Here is a 24,002-nt window from a genome sequence, read left to right on the forward strand (position 1 = left end):
GAGCGAACAATGCTGTGGTAGCAACCTGTCAATCACAAGGTAGCCCCGCCCTAAAGCACACTCTGCTTTATTGTCTAAATGGGACCATGATTTACTAAATGAACATCATGCTATATTGAGGAAGACTTGACGCTAGCGATTGAGACCATAAACTCTTCTTTACAGTGTCATTTTATCATAGACTTCTGTACAATCTGACCTACCTACCAGAGGAGCTGCCCCCTGCTGGCCGTTAGAAAGAATGCCAGTTTAAGGCACATTGGCTTTTATTTTCGGAACTGGAGGTTACCGCCAGGATTCATAAAAGCGATGTTTGAAAACTGAAAATAACAACTAATTTGAGAATATATAATCAAATTCTAGCTATTACTCACCCTTCAGACAGTGGACAGACTGTCTGAAACTCAGGGTACATATTTCAGGGCAATACAAACCAGCGGTGATTCTTCCTCCTGGACCGCTTTGAATTAAATGTGTAAGCTTCTGCTCTGTGCAAACTATACGTGTGAGACCAAATAGCTATTCTATACATACATTTGACTTCTAGCATGATCTTTATCTTCTAGTGTAACAGAAAGACCATGATAGTCAACGTATGCAAAAACCTTCCAGATGTTGAATAACCATCGATGATGTGGAAGATGATTAGTGTGTGGTGCAGTCGAGATATCACTGCTTAAAAGTCACATAATGTTGCAGCCATATACTGTGCTTATGTTACAGGTAGAACTTTGCTCAGTGGCTGAAACAAACAGAAATCTCCACTCCACATTTAGTGCTGAACTTGTCTTTCAGTTGTGGAGTCTTTTCCGCACTGGTCTACAAGTTTTTGCCAGTGGCAAAGAGTAACTACTTTGTTTCAACCCAGCTGCTAAAACAGCCTTTTGATCATTACAAATTACGACTGGCTTCTCTTTGAGATGCGGGTGTGAACTGATTAGCCTCATTACTTGAATTAGCCAAATGTCCTGCCGGTTTTAAGAGGATGCTTGAACATTGAGTGTGTGATAATGATAACCTGCTGCAGAGTATGCTTGAGGGAGACTTTCTCTTTTTTTCACATTGTGAAGCAGTTTGTAATAAATACACATTTTTGTCTTCTTTTTAAACTCATGCGTAGATAAAACTATTCCACCAAACTTTAACGATAACTTTTCAGATTATTTAAAATATCCTCTAATATGGTAATTTGAACCAAAGAAACCAAAATGACTTCCTATAGTAAACTTGAAATTGTCTCATGGCTGGGAATGCTAATGTTATTAACTTGACTTCCTGTTGGTCAGAGACCAAAGCATCGACAGGCTGTCCACATTGCCTTCTCTCGTGTTGGCCTAATTGCTGCCTGGCTTAATAACTGACACTCACACACATATTGTTTGGTGGTTGAAGAACAGTGAGGAGCATAACTCCTCTGGGACATTTTTATCATATAGGGACTGCAAATGTCATAGATCACACATTTTTAAATACGTTGGTGCTAAGTTGTCAAATATGACTCAAAGTTAATTTGAAATATTGTAATCCGGAGTTCATGTATGCAGAAGGAATGAGGTTAGATAATTAAATGGTTCCACCATGCTGGATTATGTTAACTGCAATTGGCAAAGATCTGTGCCGTGGGAATGGTCTGGTTCTGGTTATCAACCCCCCCCCTCTCTCTCACTCACTTCCTCTGTCTGTGTTCCGTTGCCATCCTCTACGATTGAAGTGGTTTGCTGGAAGGTGGCAGATTCTGTGATTCATGAAGTTTCAGTTTGCTGGACCTCGGTCACCATCAGAACTTGATCCTTTTACAAGGGCTGAGGTTTGGGCCGGGTGGTTGATCTGATCAAATCTTATAGGCAACACATTAGCCAGAGTTTCACAGAATATATGTTTACGTGCATTACATTAAGAGTTGCAGAACGGCCTCATAGTGTGAATGATTCAACCTCACCACAGCACCTGTGCTGTGATTTTACCTCTCACTTTTTAGGTGGTGATTTATGTAGTTGACGTGACGTGACATGTTCTCCGTGCTTACTTGTGCTAATTGAAGAGACTTGGAGAGACAGAGTGAGTCATTTGTCAACCTGCAAGCTGATCCCCACTGGGATCCAATCTACCGTCCCTTTAGTAGGGCAGGAGTAGGAAACACATCCATTTTATGAGATGGAGACTTAATCTGGTCTTGTAGCATTTGGGCTCTGCCAAAACCACATGATTGAAGAGTAGAGAGACGGAAAATTGTAAAGACAGAAGTGTGGAGGAGAAACCAGAAATAAAAAGGTAGAGCAGGTCCACAGCTCTCACTAGAGGCACCAATTAGTGGACAGCGGGCCAAACCTTCGAATCTCTGTAACACCCGTCAGACCGACTGACAGTCCACCAGCTGTCACCTCCATGACTGACATCTGCCTGTTCAATGACACCTGGTGCAGAGGACTCCAGACAGTTGTGTCACTTGTGCAGTGGTCCTTACAATGGCAGTGTACAGGTTTTTCTTTCTTGTCTTTCTTTTTCCTTTCAATTAATTTTATGATTTTCGGAAGTTGTAGAAACGAGTGGGTGTGGCATTCAGCTGCTGCTGTCTGGGTGTGTTTCTATCAAACCAAGTTTACTGTAACATTGCCATGTCTAAACTCTTCATATAAAACATGTTAGACTTGTGTTCAACCTTTTCCTTATAAACCACCAGGACAGTATAGCCTGTATAAAATCCTGAAGGATATATTAACATGCCAAAATGACTCTCTATGTTGGCATATAGAAATTGCAAATGAAATCTTTATAGTGTACAATTTTAAATATTTAAAATCGTTTTCCTATAATTGTGATATAGCATTATGATTATTGGTTCACAGGTAAAAACTTACACTCGTCCTACAGCTAATGTCCTGTTTATTAGAGTGTATTGTCAAACTGTGTGTATGTCTTTGTAACAATTCTATGATGACGAATTTTGAGGGCTCAATGCCAGGAATTTTGACAGTACTGAATATTGAATGATATATTATCTGCACCCGATGTCAGTGTCGGCCTCAAAAACCCCATATCAGCCAGACAGCAGAATTACTTTTTCATCAAGCGTCCTTCGTGGTACTTATACCTTAGACAATATCGCAAAGTATGTTTTTTGAAAAAACAGGCATTAAGTGATTTTTGTCTGAAGAAAGATGATTAAAATCAGTTCCTGTGCTGTCGCTTACCTCGCTTGGCCTCTCGCTAAAGCTAAAGGGATCAGCTTCGGTGGTCTGGGCTTCCGCACTTGGCTCCAAAGGATCATGGTTCATGTCTGTCCAGAGGCAAATTCATTTTCCCATATCTTCTACTCTAAACAGGGGGTTCACTCACAAAACACATGCACACACACAAGCTTGTTTCCCTGTACCTTGGGAAATCACAGCAAGCTGTTTTTACGGTGTGTCACAGGTTTGGCTTTAGTTTGATACTGACGTTGTACACTGTTATTTATTAATTTGTGTTTATTTATACAAGAGCAAACATACTGTCAAACATATCAGGTCACTTCACAGTGATTCCAGATTTATTCTATTCAACTTATGCTTGTAGATATTAGATGATTTCTTTTTATAGAATCAAAGAAAAACTGTGTGGCATGTAATCCATAAAACACGTTAAAATCAGAGCAGCTTTGGCATTCAAAATGATTTTCAGCAAGACACATTCCTTGGGGTCAGAGAAATTTGACGGCCCTTTAATGCTGTCTGAGGTGGCATGGTGTCGGAGGTAGACCACCTTTATAGGTCATGTGATATGTGGGTTATCTTGGGGCCCGCACAGCGGATCCCCAGGATCAAACACGCTTTGACTCATTGATTTATCGGCATGGAAAGGCAACAGGAGTTCCATGGTTACACATACAGTAGAGACGCTTTACACAGCAGTAAGTGACTTGAAACTTTTAACGATGACTCTGAGTTAAGAAGGTGAAGTAGTAAAATGATTAAATGATTCCTGTAACTCCAACTGAGTATAGTCGTTAATTATGCCGATTGTCAGGTGACAAATTCCAGATGAGAGTTAGGTCAGTTTTAGTTCTTTGTCAAGTTGTTTGGTTAAAGTATGAAAGCAGTTTCCTGGAGCTTTGACATCAGAATGCTATCTGTCTTTGTCAGTCTGTTATTGATTGAGGTACATGCACCTTTGTTCTCTTCTGCTCAGAGTTCTAACATGTCTCAAACCACGAATGCTGAAAGAAGTGTAATTATCTTATTGTCTAATGGAGACGTATTGCCACAGTAATGGGCAGGTTGTAGATGTCTATCCATCATCTTTAACCGCTTATCCTGTTCAGGGTTGGGGGGGGGGTCTGTAGCCAATCCCAGTTGACATTGGGCGAAGACAGGGGGCACCCTGGACAGGTCGCCAGACTACCGCAGGGTGTGTTAGGAAATTAGTCAAAATTGACAACGTGTTAACTCTTGCCTTTCCTTTCTGTCTCACCCGGTGCTTCTCTTGTCTGCTCTCTTTCTCAGAATTCGGCTGTCCAGACCAGTCCAGCCTTGCAGAGGAGAGATGCACTGTGGGTAACTGGTGCGTAGCCCTGAGATGATTACAATGCACGCAGGTTTGGAAAAGGCACCTGGGACTTACAGGGGCCCTCAGGCTTTAAGGGCAATCTTCCACGTTAGAGGCTTATCACCTCTGCTCCAGCTCTCAGCTGGTGTGAGTGCCTTCAGAGGTCAACACCATGATTTTGAACAATTAGTCCACCCCACTAGAGTCAGCAACCAGACCTACCAATTAGTTAAATTCACATGCAGAAAACGTTGTTTCTCTAGCTGTCACAGTGTCACATACTATAAACATAGTGCCATTGTGTAACCTTCTGCTTAAGTCAATCATGATGTTAAACTGTTAAAATGAAGACAGGCTCCTATGTCAAGCATGTTGGTGGAAAAAAATAACTAAGCTGACATAAATGTTTATTAGTTTATGCACTGAGCAAATTGACAATGTTCACCTTGATAAGTTGCAAGTGCCTTTTGCTATGCGGTGTTAATATACAATCATTCTGTACTGTGTAATTGTAAAGTAAAATTATAGCAAAATTGCATACAACTAGCTTTACACTTAAAATCTTACAAAGAGCTCTCAATAGTATATTCAAACATGGATAAGTCAACTTTTGAATAGTTTCTATTGAGGTAAATACAGTTTCATTGGCTCAAAGAGGATTCCTCATACACTGAATCCACAAAATGGATTTTTATGGGATACAGTTTACAATCCAGGATCAAGCTATAATCCCAGGATAATCAGGGAATGGCAGTGAGTCATTCACAGCGCACATTAAAACCATTATACATGACACATAATAGATGTATGTTTGCATTTAACTATTATTCTGGTTTTACCACAGGTAAACAATATTTTTTATTTTTTTTTGTCACATTAAGAACATAGACTTTATGTTCAGTCTAACTCCATATCAGACATATTCAAATTATATTTCTGTTCTGTTTAGACAAACCGGAAGAGACGCATCTTATCCCACACTGCTGGGTGTTATAATCACTGCCAGACGGAAGATTAGTTACCACAAACACACACACACATACGGACACACACGCACACACAAGTGCAGCTCACTAAGACCTCCTACCTATCTAGCAGTAGCCAATCATGGTGATTATTAGGCAAGAGTTGATAAACTGTGGTCCGGCCTCTCCCCCGTGTGGAAAAGCCAAGCACAAAGGTTAACAGTTAACCACTGTTTGCTGACTCCCCAGTCCCCGACTACCTGAGTCCTGTTAATTAGAGAGAATTCATTTCCATGTGAGATGATCCAATTGTGTAGATTAACTATATTTTTCTTTTCAGCACAAACTTCGCAATGTAAGCACACAGCCACATTACAATAAAAAAATGTCTTTACTGATATCATTGGAGACTCCAGAAACGGTCTAAAGTGGCTCTATGGGTTACATGGGAGGTACTCCCTCATGCTTTTGACAGAAACGTGGTGTTGGAACAAACAGTGACTCAAGTTCAACCGGAGACATGACCGCACCACCCCGTTTCCATTGCGCACCCTATGACTGGCGCGCTCTGCAGGGCATCGACTTGAGACTTAATCACCTTGTTGATTATATCCAGAAAGCGATATACATTTTGACACGCCCACGGCATAATTCATTTCTCACGTGATTGCTAAATGTTATGAAAACATCAGATTTGGGACTTGTGTGAAAGTGAAGATGCACTCAGTCTAAAATTATAGACGTGTCACTGGCACAAATGATGCACGGGATTTCAGAACGGTCTGATTGGATGGGAGTGCACCTCTCAGACAGAGGGCCAAATTAAGTCTCCCCTCCCCCCCTCTTCCCAAGGTGTCTCATTCACTTTTTTAGATGGGCACTCGGTCCCTCCTCTCTAGCACTGACGAAATAACAGTGTGCGTTAGGCACAATTGAGCTTATTGCTTGCCAGCACTTCACGGTACCCGTGGCTTCGTTCACAACCAGGATCATCCCGGAGTGGAACCCTGACACTTCAAGGAGAAGAGAAAGACGCACCGGGGAGATAAGTTTTTGCGCCGATTTGGACAGGAGCTATTCGGGCACTTTTTACGCACCCATGTTACGCACTGGGACTAACTGGATTTAGGGACATATATCATTATTCGTGTATTTTATGGAATAAAACACCATTAAATGTAAGTATTCTTTTTTGTTTCCGTTTGAAATGAACTATGAATATGACTATTGCTCTAAGGAACTGGCAATACATGCAATATTTGGCTTATTGTTTTCTCAACATGTAACATTTTAATGTGATATCATTATGTTTGACATGATGACACGAATAAATCTATTTCAGTTAACTCCTCAGTGTAAACATTATTTAACACGGACGCACCCAGTGATGCCGCGTTGTGCTTAGATAACCGACACTGGTGTGTCCCGCTACTGCGCGAGGCAAGTGAATTTCAAACTGGTTGGAGGCTACTCCACGAATTGAAATTAGAATGAGTAGACTGACCACGTTATTCATATACCTGTCGGAACAAGCAGCAGGTGTTTCTGTGAAGAAAAACGTCATAGAATCGCCAAGTCAAAGTTTTAATTAACTCCTTTCTGGATGACACTATCAGTAGTTTAGCTCCAGTAGCCGATATCTTTTGTTTCACAGCGAGGAGCATCTCTGAGCTTCACATAATGCTCCAAAAATCTGCTACAATTTATACGCCCGTGTGACGCTTAAGTGCTGATCTTTCTTTGAATTACTCCTTCTGATTTCCTAGAAACCTTTCTATGACGGATCAGTAATTTGCGCACATCATTCTACATGTTTTGTTATTAATATTTTAATTTGGAAACAAATGCGGTGGCAGATATAACGTTTCTTTCTCCTATTATCTACCTAAAGTCTACTTTTATTTAGTTTCCATTAGGGTGGGTCTGTTGACTTTGGATGGACCAAGTCACAAACCCACCCTGAAATATTTTAGTTAGTAGCATTGTCATTTTATAGTGAGTGTCTCGTTTTTATCACTCGTTAATGTGCAGCTCCCACTGCGATCCACTTGTGTTTATACAGTGGGGTGGAAATGAGGACAGGGGACTCACTACTCCTGTCCTCTTTTCTCCAAAAAACTCTGCAGGTCGATCCCACAAGAAGCTTTAATTGGAAAAACTGACAAAGTTCTAATAGGAACTAGTATTAATATTATGCCAGTTCATGTGATAAATGCGATGTCCCTTGTTTTCAATCGGGTTTTCAAAGTGTCCACTTATTTTTAAGAGGGAGATCAATACGTTATAATCTAGAAGAATGTTTATGGAAGTGTATTTGTATTGGTTAAAGTTTAGATCATGTAAATCCAGGTTCAGTATTAATTTGTTCAAAAGGCTGCATTAATGGCTGGATATTTTATATAATTTATTACATGTTTAGATGAGGAATAGGTGGTTATCTCATTTAATTATTCTGAAGCCTATACATGATAAAAACATATCTTAAGCAGACATATCTAGTACAACTCAACAAACACATGTCTCCCATGGAACATGTGGATGCACTAAAAAAGCTAAAAGAAACAACATAAATGTAAAGACCTTGTATGAGTTGTTTCCTAATGCACATTTTTATTTTTTTCAACAGATGATACCATATATAAAGTATATCCTGTGGTTATATTGTCTCTGTGAAGCTGCCACTGCAACAGGTACGTTTTGAATGAGTAAATGCTTTTCCCTCTACCTCTCTGTCTCAGTCACTACTTTCCGTTCACTCTTTATCCCCAAGTCTCCCCCTTTCTTTTCTTTCTCTTCCTCTCTCTTTCTCTTCCTCTATCCACCTCTGTGAGTTTCGGCTAGCTTACAGTAATTTGACATGGTCGCATTCAGCTGGCGTCCGTACTCTCCAGCTGCCTCACAGCATTAAAGTTTCACTGTGTTCTTAAAGTAGCAGACTTTGATAAGCCCCATTCCAGTCTTCTTCTTGTGAACCCTATGAGACTTTACCCAATGGTGAAGGTGACAGTGTTGACCACAGAGGTTTGCATCTCGGGCCCCGCTGGCCCCCCTGGCTCTCCTGGCCCCCAGTCTCTGGGTACGGATGGACACCTTTCAATTAGACTTGGCTCCCAGTCTGGAAATAACAGCTGGTTTACCCCCTCATCCTAATAAGGCCCTCTGGTAAAGCACACACACTCATGCCTCTGGGGCTGTCCCACCACTGATTCCAGAGCATTCCCTACATTGTTCCCTGTGACCCCCCACCCCCCACCCCACCCACCCAAAAAGAAGGTGAATCTTCTTCCTCTCCAAAGGGCAAAGCGTGGTTCAGCCTGTTACCATTTGTTTGTGTCTGGTATCCCGTCTGATATCCACTTTGCTTTGCTTCATCACATATAAATGGAGTGAGACTAAGATAAAGTCAACAGCTTTAACTCTGTACAGACCTGAAGGGGGAGGGGGATTCAGCACCAGTTTAACATTGTCAGTCTTAGCAGTAGTGTAAGTCTTTACTGTTTGCAGTTCAAATGTTAAATTACATATCCTTAGTACTACATTGAAGGTGTGAGGCATCATATTGTTAGCTGGGAATAGAGTAGGAGGTCAGGAGAAGGGAGATACATGACATTGTCCAGTGTGCGGCATGCTGATGACATATTTCACTTCTTTTTGTGTGGGTCTACCTGTCATCATCATGTAGCTTGATGAGGGATTATTTATGAAGGAAAACATGTAACTCAGCAGTGGCCTAAGATGAACTGATGCAACCATGACTCCCCTGTTTAACCAATCATCTTTAACTTCATACAAACATGCTGTACATACACTGCAGTCAATGTTGAATGTGTTCCCACACCCAGCATTTTGAGGATGAGGTTTGACTTTCCAAGTACCATTTTCAGGCCATGATGCAAGTTTTTTTTTTGATGAGGCTGGGTGTAGTTGTCACAGCCCGTCAACGTCAATAAGTCGGGCAGTTAATAGCGTCTACTTGCATCTGTTATAATGAGAGTCAACAGAAGAGACATTTGTTTGTAAGAAAAAACAAAGAGCATCAAAAAAATAAACAAATATTACAGTAGTGAATACATTTAAATGATTTGGAAATGTATTTAACCCTTTTTGCTTTTTGCCTTTCAGCCTCCAACGTGTTATCGATAATCAGTCCGGTCACCGGGTCCCTCTCAGGGAAGGTAAATCTTCCCTGCTTCTTCTCCATCATCCCAACCTCAGCTCCATTGATCAGTTCCAATGGAGCTGTCATTTACAGCACAGATTACTTGCGGATCAAATGGACCAAAATAGATGGAGAAGTGGAATCCACAGTGCTGGTGGCACAAAATGGCGTAATCAAAATAGGTTTAAGCTACAGGAACCGTGTCTCAGTGCCCAGTCACCCTGAGGATGTGGGTGACGCCTCATTGACAATGGTCAAGCTGCGTGCCAGTGATGCGGGCACTTATCGATGTGAGGTCATGTACGGCATTGAGGACACCCAGGATACAGTTAACCTTGATGTCAACGGTAAGAGATTCGTGATCCCTCCCACGTCATACTGGAATCAGACAAAGAGACTCTAAAATTGCTTCCCAGAGATACTCTCTGAACGTAGAGGGGGGTTGCTGCAAGGGTTTAATAATAGTGAAATGCAATACAAGTGGTGATAGAAATGTAAACGAACCTTCTGCTTCCTTTGATAGCAGCAGCTACCCAGTAGTTACACAGAGTAACAACAGTTTTCACTTCTTATTTTAGAGGCGATGCACTCGTAAGAAGAGATGAGACTCTGGGTCCCTGTCCAAACCAAGTACAGCAATGGTTTAGTTCCAGAGTTCTGCCATCTAACCCAATAAGCCATTACAGCCCATATATGGATGGTATTACACACGTTGGCAGGACAAAATCTACATTATAACCTCATCCGTTCCTGCCATCTTGGGTGTCACCTTATCAGTGGAGATTTTTCTCTTGGTAGGGCACTCAGTGGGTGTTACAAAGCCTTTTTATTTTACTGAGTAATATAATAATATGAGTAAACCCCTACTCACAATATTTACACAAATGTTAAATTATGTATACGATGATGCAACAATAGTTCAGCAATCAGTAATCGCCTTGAGGGAGTGGGAATTACCAGTCCTTACCTAGTGTCATTATGTGCACTCTACATGTCACTTGATGAGTATTCTGGGAGATATAACTCATGTTTTGGGGATGTAGAAAACATGGGTGGGGTGGGGGGGGACACTGGGATAGTTATGGTTTTTTCTGGTTTACAATCTGCACAACCTCTTTTCCAACTATCTGCAATGTTAATTAGGCCCGTCAATCATATCTTCTGCGTCTGTTTACTGACCACAAATATGGGGATTTCAGGGCCATGGCGTCATCTGTAGTTATCTCTTACATTTGTGGTGTACTGCAGGGTATTTGGCTTCCCTTCTTGGTTTATTGCTAAGTTCCCCCTTTCCAAGCTGAGAGACTCAATTATTTCACCCATGGTGTGTGCTTCATGAGACATTTAACATTATTTACAGCACTGAAACTATGCTGATGAATTCCAGATCACTATGTTCATGCTTCTATACAAAATTAAGCTTTTCGATGGTCATTTTTTTTCTTCAATTTGTTGCCAGGTGTTGTGTTTCACTACCGGGCAAGCACCAGCAGATACACTTTTGATTACGAGAAGGCTGTCCAAGCTTGCCACAATGTTGGAGCAACTATTGCTACATATGACCAACTGAAAGCAGCTTATGAGGATGGCTTTGATCAATGTGATGCCGGCTGGATTGCTGACCAGACAGTGAGGTGAGCTGCAATTCAATGATGTATATTTGAATGCTTTTGCTGAAAGGTCAGATGATGTGGCCTATGTGTTATAATACCTAATTGTTTTTCTATCTGCTTAGATACCCAATTACAAAGCCAAGGAAGGGCTGCTTTGGCAACCTACTGACTAAACCTGGTGTTAGGTCATATGGGACCAGGAAACCGATGAACACTTATGATGTATACTGTTACGTAGACAAACTTGACGGTGAGTCAATCACACAATTATGGTTTTCTATTTTTAACCAATGAGGTGTCCTTTCGAGCAGTTATTCTCATAATTGTAGAATGTAAAAACGTTCAGGAACCTTCATTTACGCACAAATTTTCTCTTCTCATGATTTATAGATAAGGCCTATTGTCATTTGGGTCGTGTTGGTTTGACATTTTTAAAAAGTGGGTCCCCAGGAAAAGAGTTTGGGAAATAATGTTTTAGAGGCTGACACACCCTCTGAAATGACGAAACCTCAAAATGATCACAGTGCCAAAGCAAATTACTTTCACAGCTTAAGCTATGGAAATACACTTAATTGTTTTGTTTAATACTGCATTGGTGAGCGTTTTATTAGCGTTAGTCAAGAGGGATGTTAACTTGACACATCTTTAACTCCATTCAGTCATTTGTAGTTGTTCTACTTATCTGAGATTTATACCGTACAGCCCAGCCCTGCTACAGTACATAATATAAGTTTTAATTATTTTTGGCACAAGTTGAAGATCAATTAGTTGTGAATATGAAGCCATCAGTCAGTATTGTGACATTTGTATTGTTAGTGAACAGATGTAGACAATGGTGTCAGCCAAGGAACGTCATCCCGCCACACAGCCACCAGGGTCAAGAACATACATCTTCTACTTAGCGCTCAAATCTCTCTCAAAAGAAATGATGCATGCATTTTTGACCCCACTGTATTCTGGGCCAGTTGTACGTGACAAGTAGGCGTCTCCTTATTAAACTGTGTTTTACACACATACATCAAAACACTCGGCTTGAGAGTTTTTTGCTTTGATTTACTGAGTTGGATCATTGTTGTGTGTCAATGCCATTATAAACTAACAGGATGAAACCAACATGGGATACGCCCAAGACTAACTGAAAACACGTAGTCAGTCAGTCATCCTTTCTTGTAATGTTGTTTGGTTTCAATTAAGATCTTGCCTTTTAATTGAAATTATCCTGCAGGCAAAGACAAATATTTCCAATTGACATAGTGCAGTGACCTTTCTGAAGGTAAGACTCTGACACGAACAACATGAGGGAAGGAAGGAAACATCGAAGGTGTAATCTTGTTCACTCATCCCGATGGGAAACCTAATGCCCTGAAGTACAGACACATTCATTGACAGGCTAGGCACATTGTCTGCATTGCTATCCCACCTCAGATTAATATAATGAATGAACTACTGTTGTCCTAAATATGATAAGTGGGAGATGTTTTGGGTCCGTGCCCTGCACAGCTGTGACTTTTGTCAGCTGTTTTTGGGCTAAGTCTCTTCTGAAAGGTCAAAATGATCTAAAAATCTGTATTTTAAGATTACTCCAGATGATCGGCCTTTTAGCTCTGTTTTCAATTCAAGTTATTTAAAATGAAACACAGAATGGCTGTTCTTCTGTTGGTGATACAGCACTGATTCAATGTGTGTTGAACAGTGAATCCTCTGCCGTTGATATCTGAGAGTAATCAGATTATTTTGTGCCATGATCACGGATAATTTGTTGCCATGTTGCCCTTGAGATAGTGCTTTCTCTAAACTATTCATTCTTTGCCATCTTTATTTCAGGTGAAGTGTTCTATGCTCCTGTGACCCGTAAGATGACTTTTGAGGAGGCAAGTGCAGAATGTAAGATGAGGAATGCTGTCCTGGCCTCCCCTGGCCAGCTCCACGCTGCCTGGCGACATGGTCTGGACAGATGTGACTACGGCTGGCTCTCCGATGGCAGTGTACGACACCCTGTTGCAGTACCCAGAATGCAGTGTGGGGGAGGCCTGCTCGGCGTCAGGACCATGTACCGCTACAGAAACCAGACTGGCTTCCCAGAACCAACTATGAAACTTGGAGCTTACTGTTTTAAAGGTAAACTCACTCACATGATCTTGTTGTTAGTATTTGCTATATTTGCAGTATGTCATGGAACAAAGTGTTACCTGCAAGTGGTGGGTCGAATATGTTATAAGTATTTTGGTTTGGACAGTGATTGAAGTCACAGACCATTCACTGTCAAAACCAGGCCTGGACTGCGAGGTGCTATGATCTCATCTCCTATTCGCCTCTGCCGCCCCACCCTTTGATTTACCTCTTTTGCACCGTTGTACACATTTCCACATCTGAGGCAGACGAGCATTTTGAAATGTTTACAACCTGTCTCGTATTTTGTCCATTGTCCACAAGACGGTCTAGTCTTGCAGACTGCAGTGTACAGTTGAACTGTCTCACAAAATTAGCCAAGAGGAGAGTAACATCATAGTGGTAAAACTCTGTTAACTTTAAATGGGAAACACAGTTCTTATACAGTTCTTATTGTAATGGGGGGGGGGGGGGGGGTTAAATACCAATCGTTTTTTTGAGAGTTTGTGAACAGTATCTGTGTTTTTATATCTCTATTACTTCCAGTTGGGCTAATCAGGGCTCCTTAAACTTTATCTGTATACAACCTCACTGTTGACAATTAACTAAGAGTTTTTATGAGATTTTATGAGTTTGGGATGCGGAAGTTCATCAATTGTGCATTCAGTAAACTCTTTTCATTGTCTGTAGACTTGCTTGTAGGTCACATTTAGAAATGCATGGAAACGACTTACTGACCATGGGAAGACAGGAGAATATAGCTGTGGATCCTTATAAATAGTGACACTTCATGGTTCAACGAATGGTAGCAGAGTTATTCTAATCCCTCCTCAAAGAGGGGTCTTAACTAATCAGTATCCCCAGGGGGAAAAAAATGACAGATGAGAGTTACCATCTAGAGAAGCAGCAAAAGTAACTAATACCTCACCTGTCAGCCTGTTTAGTCTCACTATCTAACTCTCTTTTCGCCTTTCTCATCTCGTTTCCGCTGTCAGAGTTTGCCCTCTGTCATTCTCACTTGTACTTATCAGAGCAGACGTATGGATAATGGACAAAGCTACTGCTGGACTTCTAAATCCAGTCATCCTTGGTGACCCCTGACCTGGCCTTTCCATCTTTACAAATGAGAGGTTGGACAGATAAGCCACCCCCTGCCTGGCCATTTACTGCCCCTGAGCTATGCTAGCTCTCGCAGTGATAAGTCCCTATGGAGTTCAGAGGGCACACAAACAGGCCACCCTCACCTCCTGCTCTGTGTATTCCATGTCAGCTCTCTCAGTCCCGTTGTATTTACGCCCCCGTCTAAGTGCTCTTCAAGTACCCTTGTTTGGCTGGACTCACTCCATCATTTCCTGCTCACAAAAAATATTTAAACCTACGTCAGTTAGACTACACAGAAACAGAGAGAGAAAGGAAGTTGGTGCAGAGGGAAAAGGGGGATAATTGGTCTCTGATCGGTCTCTGCAATGGCACGAAGAAAACAAAGGCCTCAGTAACAGCGTCGGTGAGATAATGCAGTCTTTTAGAGCAGGCCCCATTTTTCCTGTAAAGGAAAAACGTGTCTCACGCCTTACATCAGAGATAGTTTTATGAAGAAAGAGGGCTAGTACGTAATGGTCAACAGCTGGCTTCACACAGTCTGTCTGCGCCAGCGAGGAAAGCTTTCTAAGTTTCTGTTTATGGGTGTGTGTAAATGAGAGAGCATGGGAGGACAGAGGGGCGAGGGCAAACATAAAGGAGTTAAAAGGGATTAACTCACGAATAAAACCTTAAGAAAAAGTAGACAATTCATTAATAAGCATTTCAATACCATCACTGACATATGAAAAGTTGAAATCAGGGACTGCTGCTTGATGACAGGACAAAATAAATGTAAACACTTGACCAATTAACTGTTGGAGGAGAGTCAGTGCCCAGGGTAAGAGAGAGGACAAGCACAGTCATGTGAATCCTTTCAGACAGAGCCAGAAATGTTTAGAGAAACATTCAAAGTGCACTTAGTTTTTCACAGAAAATAGAACAGTTTGAAATGACCTCATCCGCCATGGGATGATGACAAACTATCCAATTTCATTAGGAAACAAGAGGACTATTCAAAGTAAAATCAGCATGATAATCAGCAAGATAAATGAGGTTATTTGCACACAGTTGTGGTGCAGAAAGAAAACTTTGTTCCATAACTTAGCATTGGTTCCGCTGTTAATGTTATTGTTAAAGTGCTAGAAACTAAAAGAGGAAGTCATTCACGCTAAAGCTTCTAGGAAACTTTTAACTCTTGGTACTTTAATGTAAAGTGTCACAGTTTTTTCATATGGCTCTTTGACTGCTTTTTGACTCATACTGTAAGGCTTGTCCTACAAACTGCCTGCTTCACAAACTTACAAGGTATACAAAATGTATGATTTAAAATAATTGTATTTGTTTTACTCGTCATGTATGTGTAACATTTAATTCAAGTTAGGTGATTTTCAATCCTTTAATCCTTCTTCACCTCAGCACGTTGTCTGTATTCTGTATTCTCTTGTATATTTAAAGGCGTAATACTTTTTGGATGATGATTTTGATGATTTTTGCTTTTTCAAAACTGATTTCTTAGGAAGGACTAAGGTGATCAACCAGGCGTCGTTTGTGGACATGTCCGTGTTAGAAATCATCACCACCACCATCAGCTCCACCACCTCCATCGCTTTACTGGAGAGTAGCGCCACTACGCTAACCCCAACATCTGAAAGTGTGTCAGAGGCAGAAGAGTCTCCATCTATGTTCTCTACCAGTATGACTCCAACTCGCCTCAGTCCAACAGGCAAAGAAGAAGAGTTAATCACCACAGTTTCACCCACCATCAAAGAGGAACATGAAGACACTGATGACGTAACAGTGGCTCCAGACTTTAATATTTATGACTTTGTAAGTGAAAATGTAGCCCATGAGGAATCTGCTCCCCACCGTGGTGACACATTCTCAAAGCCCCAACACACGACAGAGAGCACTGCCACCACAGAGTCAGTGGCCACACCCTTCGAGGAGCCTGACAATCAGTCAATAATTGAGATCAGTACAATTCAACCTGATGTCCCCATACCAGATGCCTCTCTCAGCACAGAGCCCATGTATGCAAAGGGGAACACTGAGGAAACTATTCTGGATGGTGTGATCACCACAGCAATGACCTCTGACCTAACCGACACTCCGACAGAATCTAATGAACTGACCAGCGGTGAGGTGTTCAGCTCCCCAGAATCACCCTCAACTACTTGGCTTCATTCAACAACACCGTTCACAGACTATGATGACATTGAGACAGGGTTTGCGTTAGAGGCACTGCCACCTACTCCGCCTCCCCAACGAGACCTCACATCTGGCCCATTAGACAGCTCTAGTATTATTGATGGAACAACAACCCCCTCAGCCATTACCAGTTACACCACCTTTATGTGTGACACCCAACCCGGCAGTGAGGTGGAGATCACCACCACAGAACCCCCAAAGACTACCAGCACTGCCACACAAAGCACACCTCAAACACAGGATGTAGAGACACCTGCTATCGTGTACAAGGAAGAGACCACACCTGGAGCTGCAACAGCCAGCTCTGCCCCGATTGACGTCGGAACCTCAGCTGAGGATATGACATCGCCAACAAGTGTACGTGTCTTTGATGAGTTTACCGGTCAGGTGCCAGAGCACAGCGGGGACTCTTTGACAGAGGACGGCACAGTAACAGAGATGGGCACAGACTTCTTTACATCCGCTCCCATTGCTTCAGCAGTGGCTGACAAGACCACTACTCCTGGTGCAGTGGTCGCTGATGAACAATCCATCCAAGTGACGGTCATCATGCAGAATGTATCAGGTGAGACATACCAACAATTTTATTTGGCAACTTTGTATTCAGTGCAAATGGTTCTAATTGAATTGTAGTTTAGATTTGGTTGTGCAAATAGGAAATGGCGTCATTTGATCTTTATTTACCACAATAATGAAATGGTAAAAAATGTAAGGAGTGCGTGGCAACAACAAAAACAAATCCTTTTAAAGATAGATACAACGTTCCTCATCATTTTTTAGGCTGGCTTTCAACTTACTGAAGTTCAACGAGTTCTGCAATTTGGTCTATCCCCAATACTGTGTCCTTTTTTATTTGAGGGAAATAAGAATGTGTTGTATTTGTCGCTTTATTTTCTTTTACTATTTGTTCCAAGTTGTCGCGCATTGTTTGTTGAACATTTTATATTTCTCATGAATAGCCGTTGCAGTCTTTGTCATGAAGTTGGATTTTACAGTAGCTGGGTGTTGGGGGAGACCATGCTGTCCAGGGTGCTGAAGTTTAATTAAAGAAAGTTTAATTTAGACTGACAGGAAAATGTATAGTGGTTGGACACAGCATGGAATGTAAACATAGCACAGGCAATGTACCAAGCAAGCTCAAATACTGCTATTAACCTTATTTATTGTACGACTCCCTGTACTTTTATTCCTAGAAAATAATAAACTGTTAGACAACAAATTTAGTTAAGGTTCAGTAACTTGCTCTCCAAATTAATATACAACTTAATGGTAATTGTAATCTACACAGGCAGTTACAGTGTACTGGTACATGATCGCATGGTGATTCAGATCGTTGCATGTAAGTTCTTCCACAATTAACCAAGTTGAAGTGTTTTGTTTTTACGGTTCCCTCGGGCTCATGTTTGTGTGTGTCCTCAGCCTGGACTGCTGCTGAAAGACTGCTTAGCCTTGGGACCTCCTTTTTCAGTCCAGCTGTGCAGATGATAATCATTGTGACATATAAAGAAGATGGGAAAGAGACAGGCAGAGAATAAGAAAAAAAGGAAGGAGAGAGCGGTAGAGAGAAAGTGGAATCCATATCATGAATCAAATATTTAAAAGACAAAAACTTTAAGGATTTGGAGGCATCTAGCATTGAGCTTATAGATTGCAACCAATTGAAACTTCTCTGCATGCCAAGCATTTAGGGAAACTATGGTGGCCGAAGAAAGGCTCATTCTAAGAAAACTAAATCACAACCATTCTTATTTTCAGGTCATTAAATATCAAAGAAAATATACTTATTCATATTATCTCCCATTGCTGTCAATGGAGCACCCTACAAATGTTCCTAATTCAGCTATGTTAATAATGTTACTGTAGACGTGACTTCAAGATATTTAAGGACAGAAAATTGAGAGTTTTGAAATACATATTTAGGCCATGACTTTCAGGTCAGCAGTGTATGATCTCACATGCAAACAGCAGCTGCATCATTTTCTACTCCTTTAATTTGCTCTCCATCTGAGCTGCAAACATTGCTATGGTGACTCATCCCTCGCCCCTGAAGAGCAGCTCTTGTTGGAGAAGAAATATCTGTTGAATTGGAAAGGAAACAAGTGAAAGCATTGGTAGTTTGGCAGTTTTCGGAATTTGGTCTGGCTCTGAGTAAACGTAGGTGCCTGAGAGAGCAGTAATCTGGAGTCAATCTACTCCAGGTTATACCTACATGCTGTGTGTTCATCAACACTCTGTATATGTAGTGTGGTCAGTTTAGTTCGCCAAGAGCACCGATTACATAACTTGTATGTTTCTATGTGCATGTACAGCATTGCATGTGAAAGAGATACAAAATCGTCTTGTGTGTCTGTATGCCTTGAGTGTATTTGCACTGCAAATCACTATGCATTTGCAGTATTTCTCTCCTTCTGTGTGTATGCACCATCTTACTGACAGCCAGCCTGGCAATAACAGAGATGTCTTGGCAGTCTACCTGAGTAAGCACAGATGCCTGTCTTTGGCACAGACTGGACACCACCTCAAGAGGTGACGTCATTGCTAACGCAAAGCCTCCCCTCTCTATGAGGACAGCTGAAGGCTGCCGGACCAAAGCGAGTGATCATAGCTTTTTATTATTATCATTTTTATTATTGTTACATATATTTTTATTATATTTCATTATATTTTTATTATAGACTATGTGCCTCGACTGAGGCACTCAAGGATTCTTTCTGCCTTCCCAGTCTGTGTCTGAAAAGCTTGTGGAAAGTATTGTGACACAGAGAGAACTTTGTTGTCTGGCTGCATGGCAACAAAGTGCACAATAATATCAATGAATGAATATGTAGTGTTGCCCATATCTGTCAGTGTTATTCTCATGCCATGTGTTTTTGATTAATTGAAGACAATTAAATTGTGTTTATGTGATGATCCTCTGAGGGGTTCCAACCACAAATTCCAAAAACAATGCACTGGACCACCAACAGTACTTTCTTACTGTAATAAAAACATCTGTATTCACTTAGGCTTGCTAAATTAATCTCTAATGGAACAGTGCGACATTTTAGGATGTACCAATGCGCTGTGTCTGAAATAATCTTATTTATGCACGACATATGTGTATAATCGTTCAATGTACTTTTTTGTGAATAAACTGTACTATGTATCTTCTTGGACGCACTGAACTGTAATTAACACGTCACTTCCTGAGAAGCTCCTTGTCGGTTGGAGATGCCTAACCATGGTAACTGGTGCCAACCTCATGTGACCAAGTAATGATTTATGAGAAGTGGACTTACACTTACATTGAAGCATTGTTGACGTTACAGAGCTGTCCGCCATTCTCCGTTATGAACGTTGTTGTCACATTGTGCGATATTTATGCCAGCCTAGTGTCTAGTGTTTGCATTATGTAATAATTCACTGGAAATAGAATGCATTTCCCGTACTATTGGATTCATACTAAGATTTTAGAAATACTAAAAAGTGTCACATATTGTTTTAGTGTGGAATTTCAGACGCAACCTTATTCGCCGTTTTGGCGATCTGTCAACCCTGTGAATTGTCGTTTGTTTGTTGTAGCCATTAGTAGGAGCCAGGCAAGCAGTTCCCTCCGGTTTTATTTGTCCTATACGGCTGTTTTTGTGCCTGACACCACTATGAAGAATAGGGTGTCCAATGCTACTATGGGCTACTTTGATTTGGACGTTCATGTTTAATGTGGCTTTGGGAGCTTCAGCACAAGCTGTGAATGGCCTGTGTGTGTGTGTGTGTGTGTGTGTGTGAGTGTGTGTGTGTGTGTGTGTGTGTGTGTGTGTGTGTGTGTGTGCAGGTCAGTCAGAGTTCCCATTGCCTGGCCTGGGTTTAAAACAGGTGTCTTTCTGCAGACCTAAGCTGCTGCAGGTGTTCCTGTTTGCAACCAATAATCTTTCTGAGTCACTACTGATGGGATGAGAGAGAGAGAGAGAGAGAAGAGAGAGAGAGAGAGAGAGAGAAGTAAAGTTGTATACCAAAGGATTTTGTGTTGATATGTGTGATTTATCTTTGTCTCTTCTTTGCTTGTACATTATGCAAACACTGGTAAACAATGCTGGCCAAACAGTGCATTTTAGGATTAAGTATGGCTCTGTTCTTTTTGCCATCTTATCGATGCATATTATCAAATATGTCAAAAACTTGACGCTATGGCTTACTCTCAAGGCTGGAAGTTTATTTAGGGAATTGGCAAACAAAACTGGAAGTTTATTTTTTCTGTATTAATTCATATTTTCTTGTACTTGTGTTTCAAACATATGGGGCCTGTGGATATAGTAAAAGACTAGCGTTATATGGGTGTATGGTCAGTGTGTGGTCTAGCTGGACAGTGAGCGACGGTGGATGCACTCAAAGCAGACATGTGTTGACAATCGGAGCAGAGAAGAAATTAACAGCAAAGTTGTCAACTGGAAGTAAATGTAGGGTAGGTTTCAGTTTGGCCATGAATAAATGCTGCAGCTTACCAAAGGCAAAACAATAATCTTAACACTTTAGATGAGTAATTTAGAACTACAAATTGTTGAAAATAGCATGATTATATTGCCGAATTTCTTAAATTAAAGCCGTCCTCAATTGTTTGTCTCACATGGCATTTGATATGCTACTTCAGTACACTTTGAGAACAAATAATACTGAGACAGAACATTTGAAATTGGATGCTGCTTCTGTGTCAAACTTGAAATTAGGGGCAGACAGCTGCTGGCTTCTGAAATCACTTCCTCTAGATAATATAAGGAGTGGACACTATTACATGACTTCTTCTACATTATAATGTTATCCAAATTAATAGTCCTACTATGAAAATTACCTTTGTGATGGTTATACTATGTTTTAAGAATTGGACGTAAATGTTTTGATTCAACCCGTCTCTTATTTTAAGCTGTAGATTGCGATGTGGTTGTTTTGGGTTGTAAATTATACGGTATGATGTTCATGTTTTATAAGAATATGTTCTGAATTAGTTGCATATGATTTATTCCAAATATTCTGTTGAAATATGGAAATACTACAATTCATATTTGTATCTTGTATATTAGTAGTACCTTTAATAGATCAACTGTTCAAGGCTTTGTTAACATTATTGAAGGACTTGGCAACAATATCTATGCTTCTTGATGAAATTTCTTTTCACATTAATTTAAAATATACATCTTTGAATTATGGTTTGAATGAAGTTCACACACAAATATGTTGGAGAGTGGTTTATTTGCAATGTTTTTTATTTCAAAAGGTTTTTAAAAGAATGATTTTGTGATCATAAGAACTGTCAATGCAGATGCAGCATATGAAGAGATAATTCATACAGTTTGTTTAGCAAGTATTTGGGCACAGAACTTCTCAATCAGTTAATGCTTTTTTGTTAGACCCGCTCTGCAAGGTAAACGTCCATGGATTTTAATGTTTGTAACTCTGAATTTGCCTGGTGACATCACTAGGGTTAGTTTCTTAAACTTGACAAAGCTGCTTCCAGAGTGACAGTCTAGAGCTACAAAAGTCATGGAGTAATCCCCCATGTGTGGTAAACTAAATTTAATGTGATAGAAACAGCACCTCCTATGTGTGTGATAGTGTGACTTTCTATAATATAATGTCGTACCTACCACTCCCAGGACACAGGATAAAATGTGATTTGTTGGTAGTTGTTTCTGTTTTGTTTTTTTATCCATAAACTACGCCTTTAGTTGCTTTGCAATCAAACTGGTATTTTCATTTATTTTCTTTCCAGTTGATCAGGCTCTACAACCACAAGATTCTCAGTCTCCCACAATACCAGTTGTGCCTGACCATCCCACCCCCTCCATAGCCGATGGTGAACCTATCCAGAGTGGCAAACCAGACCTTTCCTCCCAAACATCTGTAACTATTACTCCAACTATTAGATTTATAAATGGTAAACATGAGATCACGCTAGAGCCACAGAGCGCAGAAGAAAAAGAGGCCAAAGGTACCCAGATTTTAACAAATGTGACAAGTCTGGGATCAAGCGATGAAATAACCACAGTGTTTGATTATAGTTGGACCGATCTCCCTGTTGATAGCTCAACTGAATCTACAGAGGAACCGACCAAAATACTGGCATCTACAGAGATCCCAGATGTTGATGTTGATGAGTTTGACCCTGATATCATCACAGAAGTTGCATCTACACCTCCTGACATACTCCCTGAAGAAGATGAGCTGATCATAAAGGACCCGACACAGACAGACACAACCTCTGTTCCAGCCTCAACAGTGGAGGACACGGTATCAAAAAGTACACAAAAAACAGAAGCGGGCCAAGCTCCCACAGACGCCACAGAGGGGATGAGTGATGTCACATCTACCTCTGCTGACTTTGTTCCTACGGTAACACCAACTGAGCCACAGATCACCAAAGCAACTAAAGAAACCCAAACCCCGAAAGTTGAAAAGGAAACGACCTCTGTCATCACCACATCTGTACAGCGAGAGACAGGCGAGACAGGGAGGACTCCCACCTATGTAAAAAATGACTCAGAAGTGACTCAGACAGAAAAGGCTGAGGACCAATCCTCTGTTACTTCTTCAACTAAACTTTACACAGCCAGGGATAAAGCAGAGACCACAGAGGATGTGAAGAGCACATCTGCCACTCCAGCTGCTGAAGACAGCACAGTAACTGCATTACAGACTGTGTACACTCCCTCCGCTGGTGACCCTGAAGGGAAAACACCAACATCAACAGCTAGTGACTCACAGTCCACTCAAGATGTGGAGGAAGAAAAAGAGATCCAAGCCCCAAAAGAATTTGCCTTCAGCACAACAGCTCCTTCAGTATCTAGTGGTTCATCCTCTCCTGAACAGACAGCCAAGACTGAGATAACACCAGCTATAGATTTAGGCAGCACTGAATCATCAGCATCTGTAGCACCTATCCTGGCTGAAATTTCACCGGGTACAGTCACAAGTCAGGGCGGGAGTTCAATCAGCAAGATCCCTTCCTCAACTACTGAGAAAGTTGCGACTGATGCAATGTCTACACCAGAGGAGGAGGCTTCAGGGGTTCAAGCAGTAAACATGTTTACAACCGGCCCACCTTCACATGCCTCTGCCGAGACTGCAACATCATATCCAAGTTTAAGTTCCACAAATACTACAGATCAAGCTACATGGGAGAGTGAAGTAACATCACAAACAACAGGCAGAGATAAAACATCCATTTATGCCAATGGTGAGTCGGAAAAAACGTCATCACCCACCTCTATGCATGAGCAGAATAAACAAGATGAGACAAACACTCCTCCCTTTTATGAATCCATCGCAACAACTGCTTCCCCCTTATACAGTGCTATTGAACTTATCAAGACAACA

General features: G+C 41.1%; 2 protein-coding genes across 2 annotated transcripts in view; both read left to right on the forward strand.

The window, feature by feature from the left end:
- The first annotated feature begins 8,480 nt into the window (after window positions 1-8,480).
- The window catches only part of vcana (versican a), a 54,037-nt gene continuing 38,515 nt past the window's right edge, over window positions 8,481-24,002 (forward strand). The window contains exons 1-5 of the mRNA XM_076099654.1: window positions 8,481-8,565; window positions 9,612-9,995; window positions 11,108-11,282; window positions 11,384-11,511; window positions 13,086-13,379. Of these exons, the coding sequence (XP_075955769.1) occupies window positions 8,481-8,565; window positions 9,612-9,995; window positions 11,108-11,282; window positions 11,384-11,511; window positions 13,086-13,379 (1,066 nt within the window). The remainder of the gene's footprint in view (window positions 8,566-9,611; window positions 9,996-11,107; window positions 11,283-11,383; window positions 11,512-13,085; window positions 13,380-24,002) is intronic.
- LOC142957657 (uncharacterized) overlaps window positions 16,005-24,002 on the forward strand; it is a 39,760-nt gene continuing 31,762 nt past the window's right edge. Inside the window, exons 1-2 of the mRNA XM_076099611.1 lie at window positions 16,005-17,223; window positions 22,729-23,586. Coding sequence (XP_075955726.1) covers window positions 16,005-17,223; window positions 22,729-23,586 — 2,077 coding nt within the window. The remainder of the gene's footprint in view (window positions 17,224-22,728; window positions 23,587-24,002) is intronic.

Source organism: Anarhichas minor, unplaced genomic scaffold, assembly GCF_050575085.1.
Source record: "Anarhichas minor isolate MPS153535 unplaced genomic scaffold, ASM5057508v1 ptg000025l, whole genome shotgun sequence".
In the NCBI taxonomy this organism is placed as follows: Eukaryota; Metazoa; Chordata; class Actinopteri; order Perciformes; family Anarhichadidae; genus Anarhichas; species Anarhichas minor.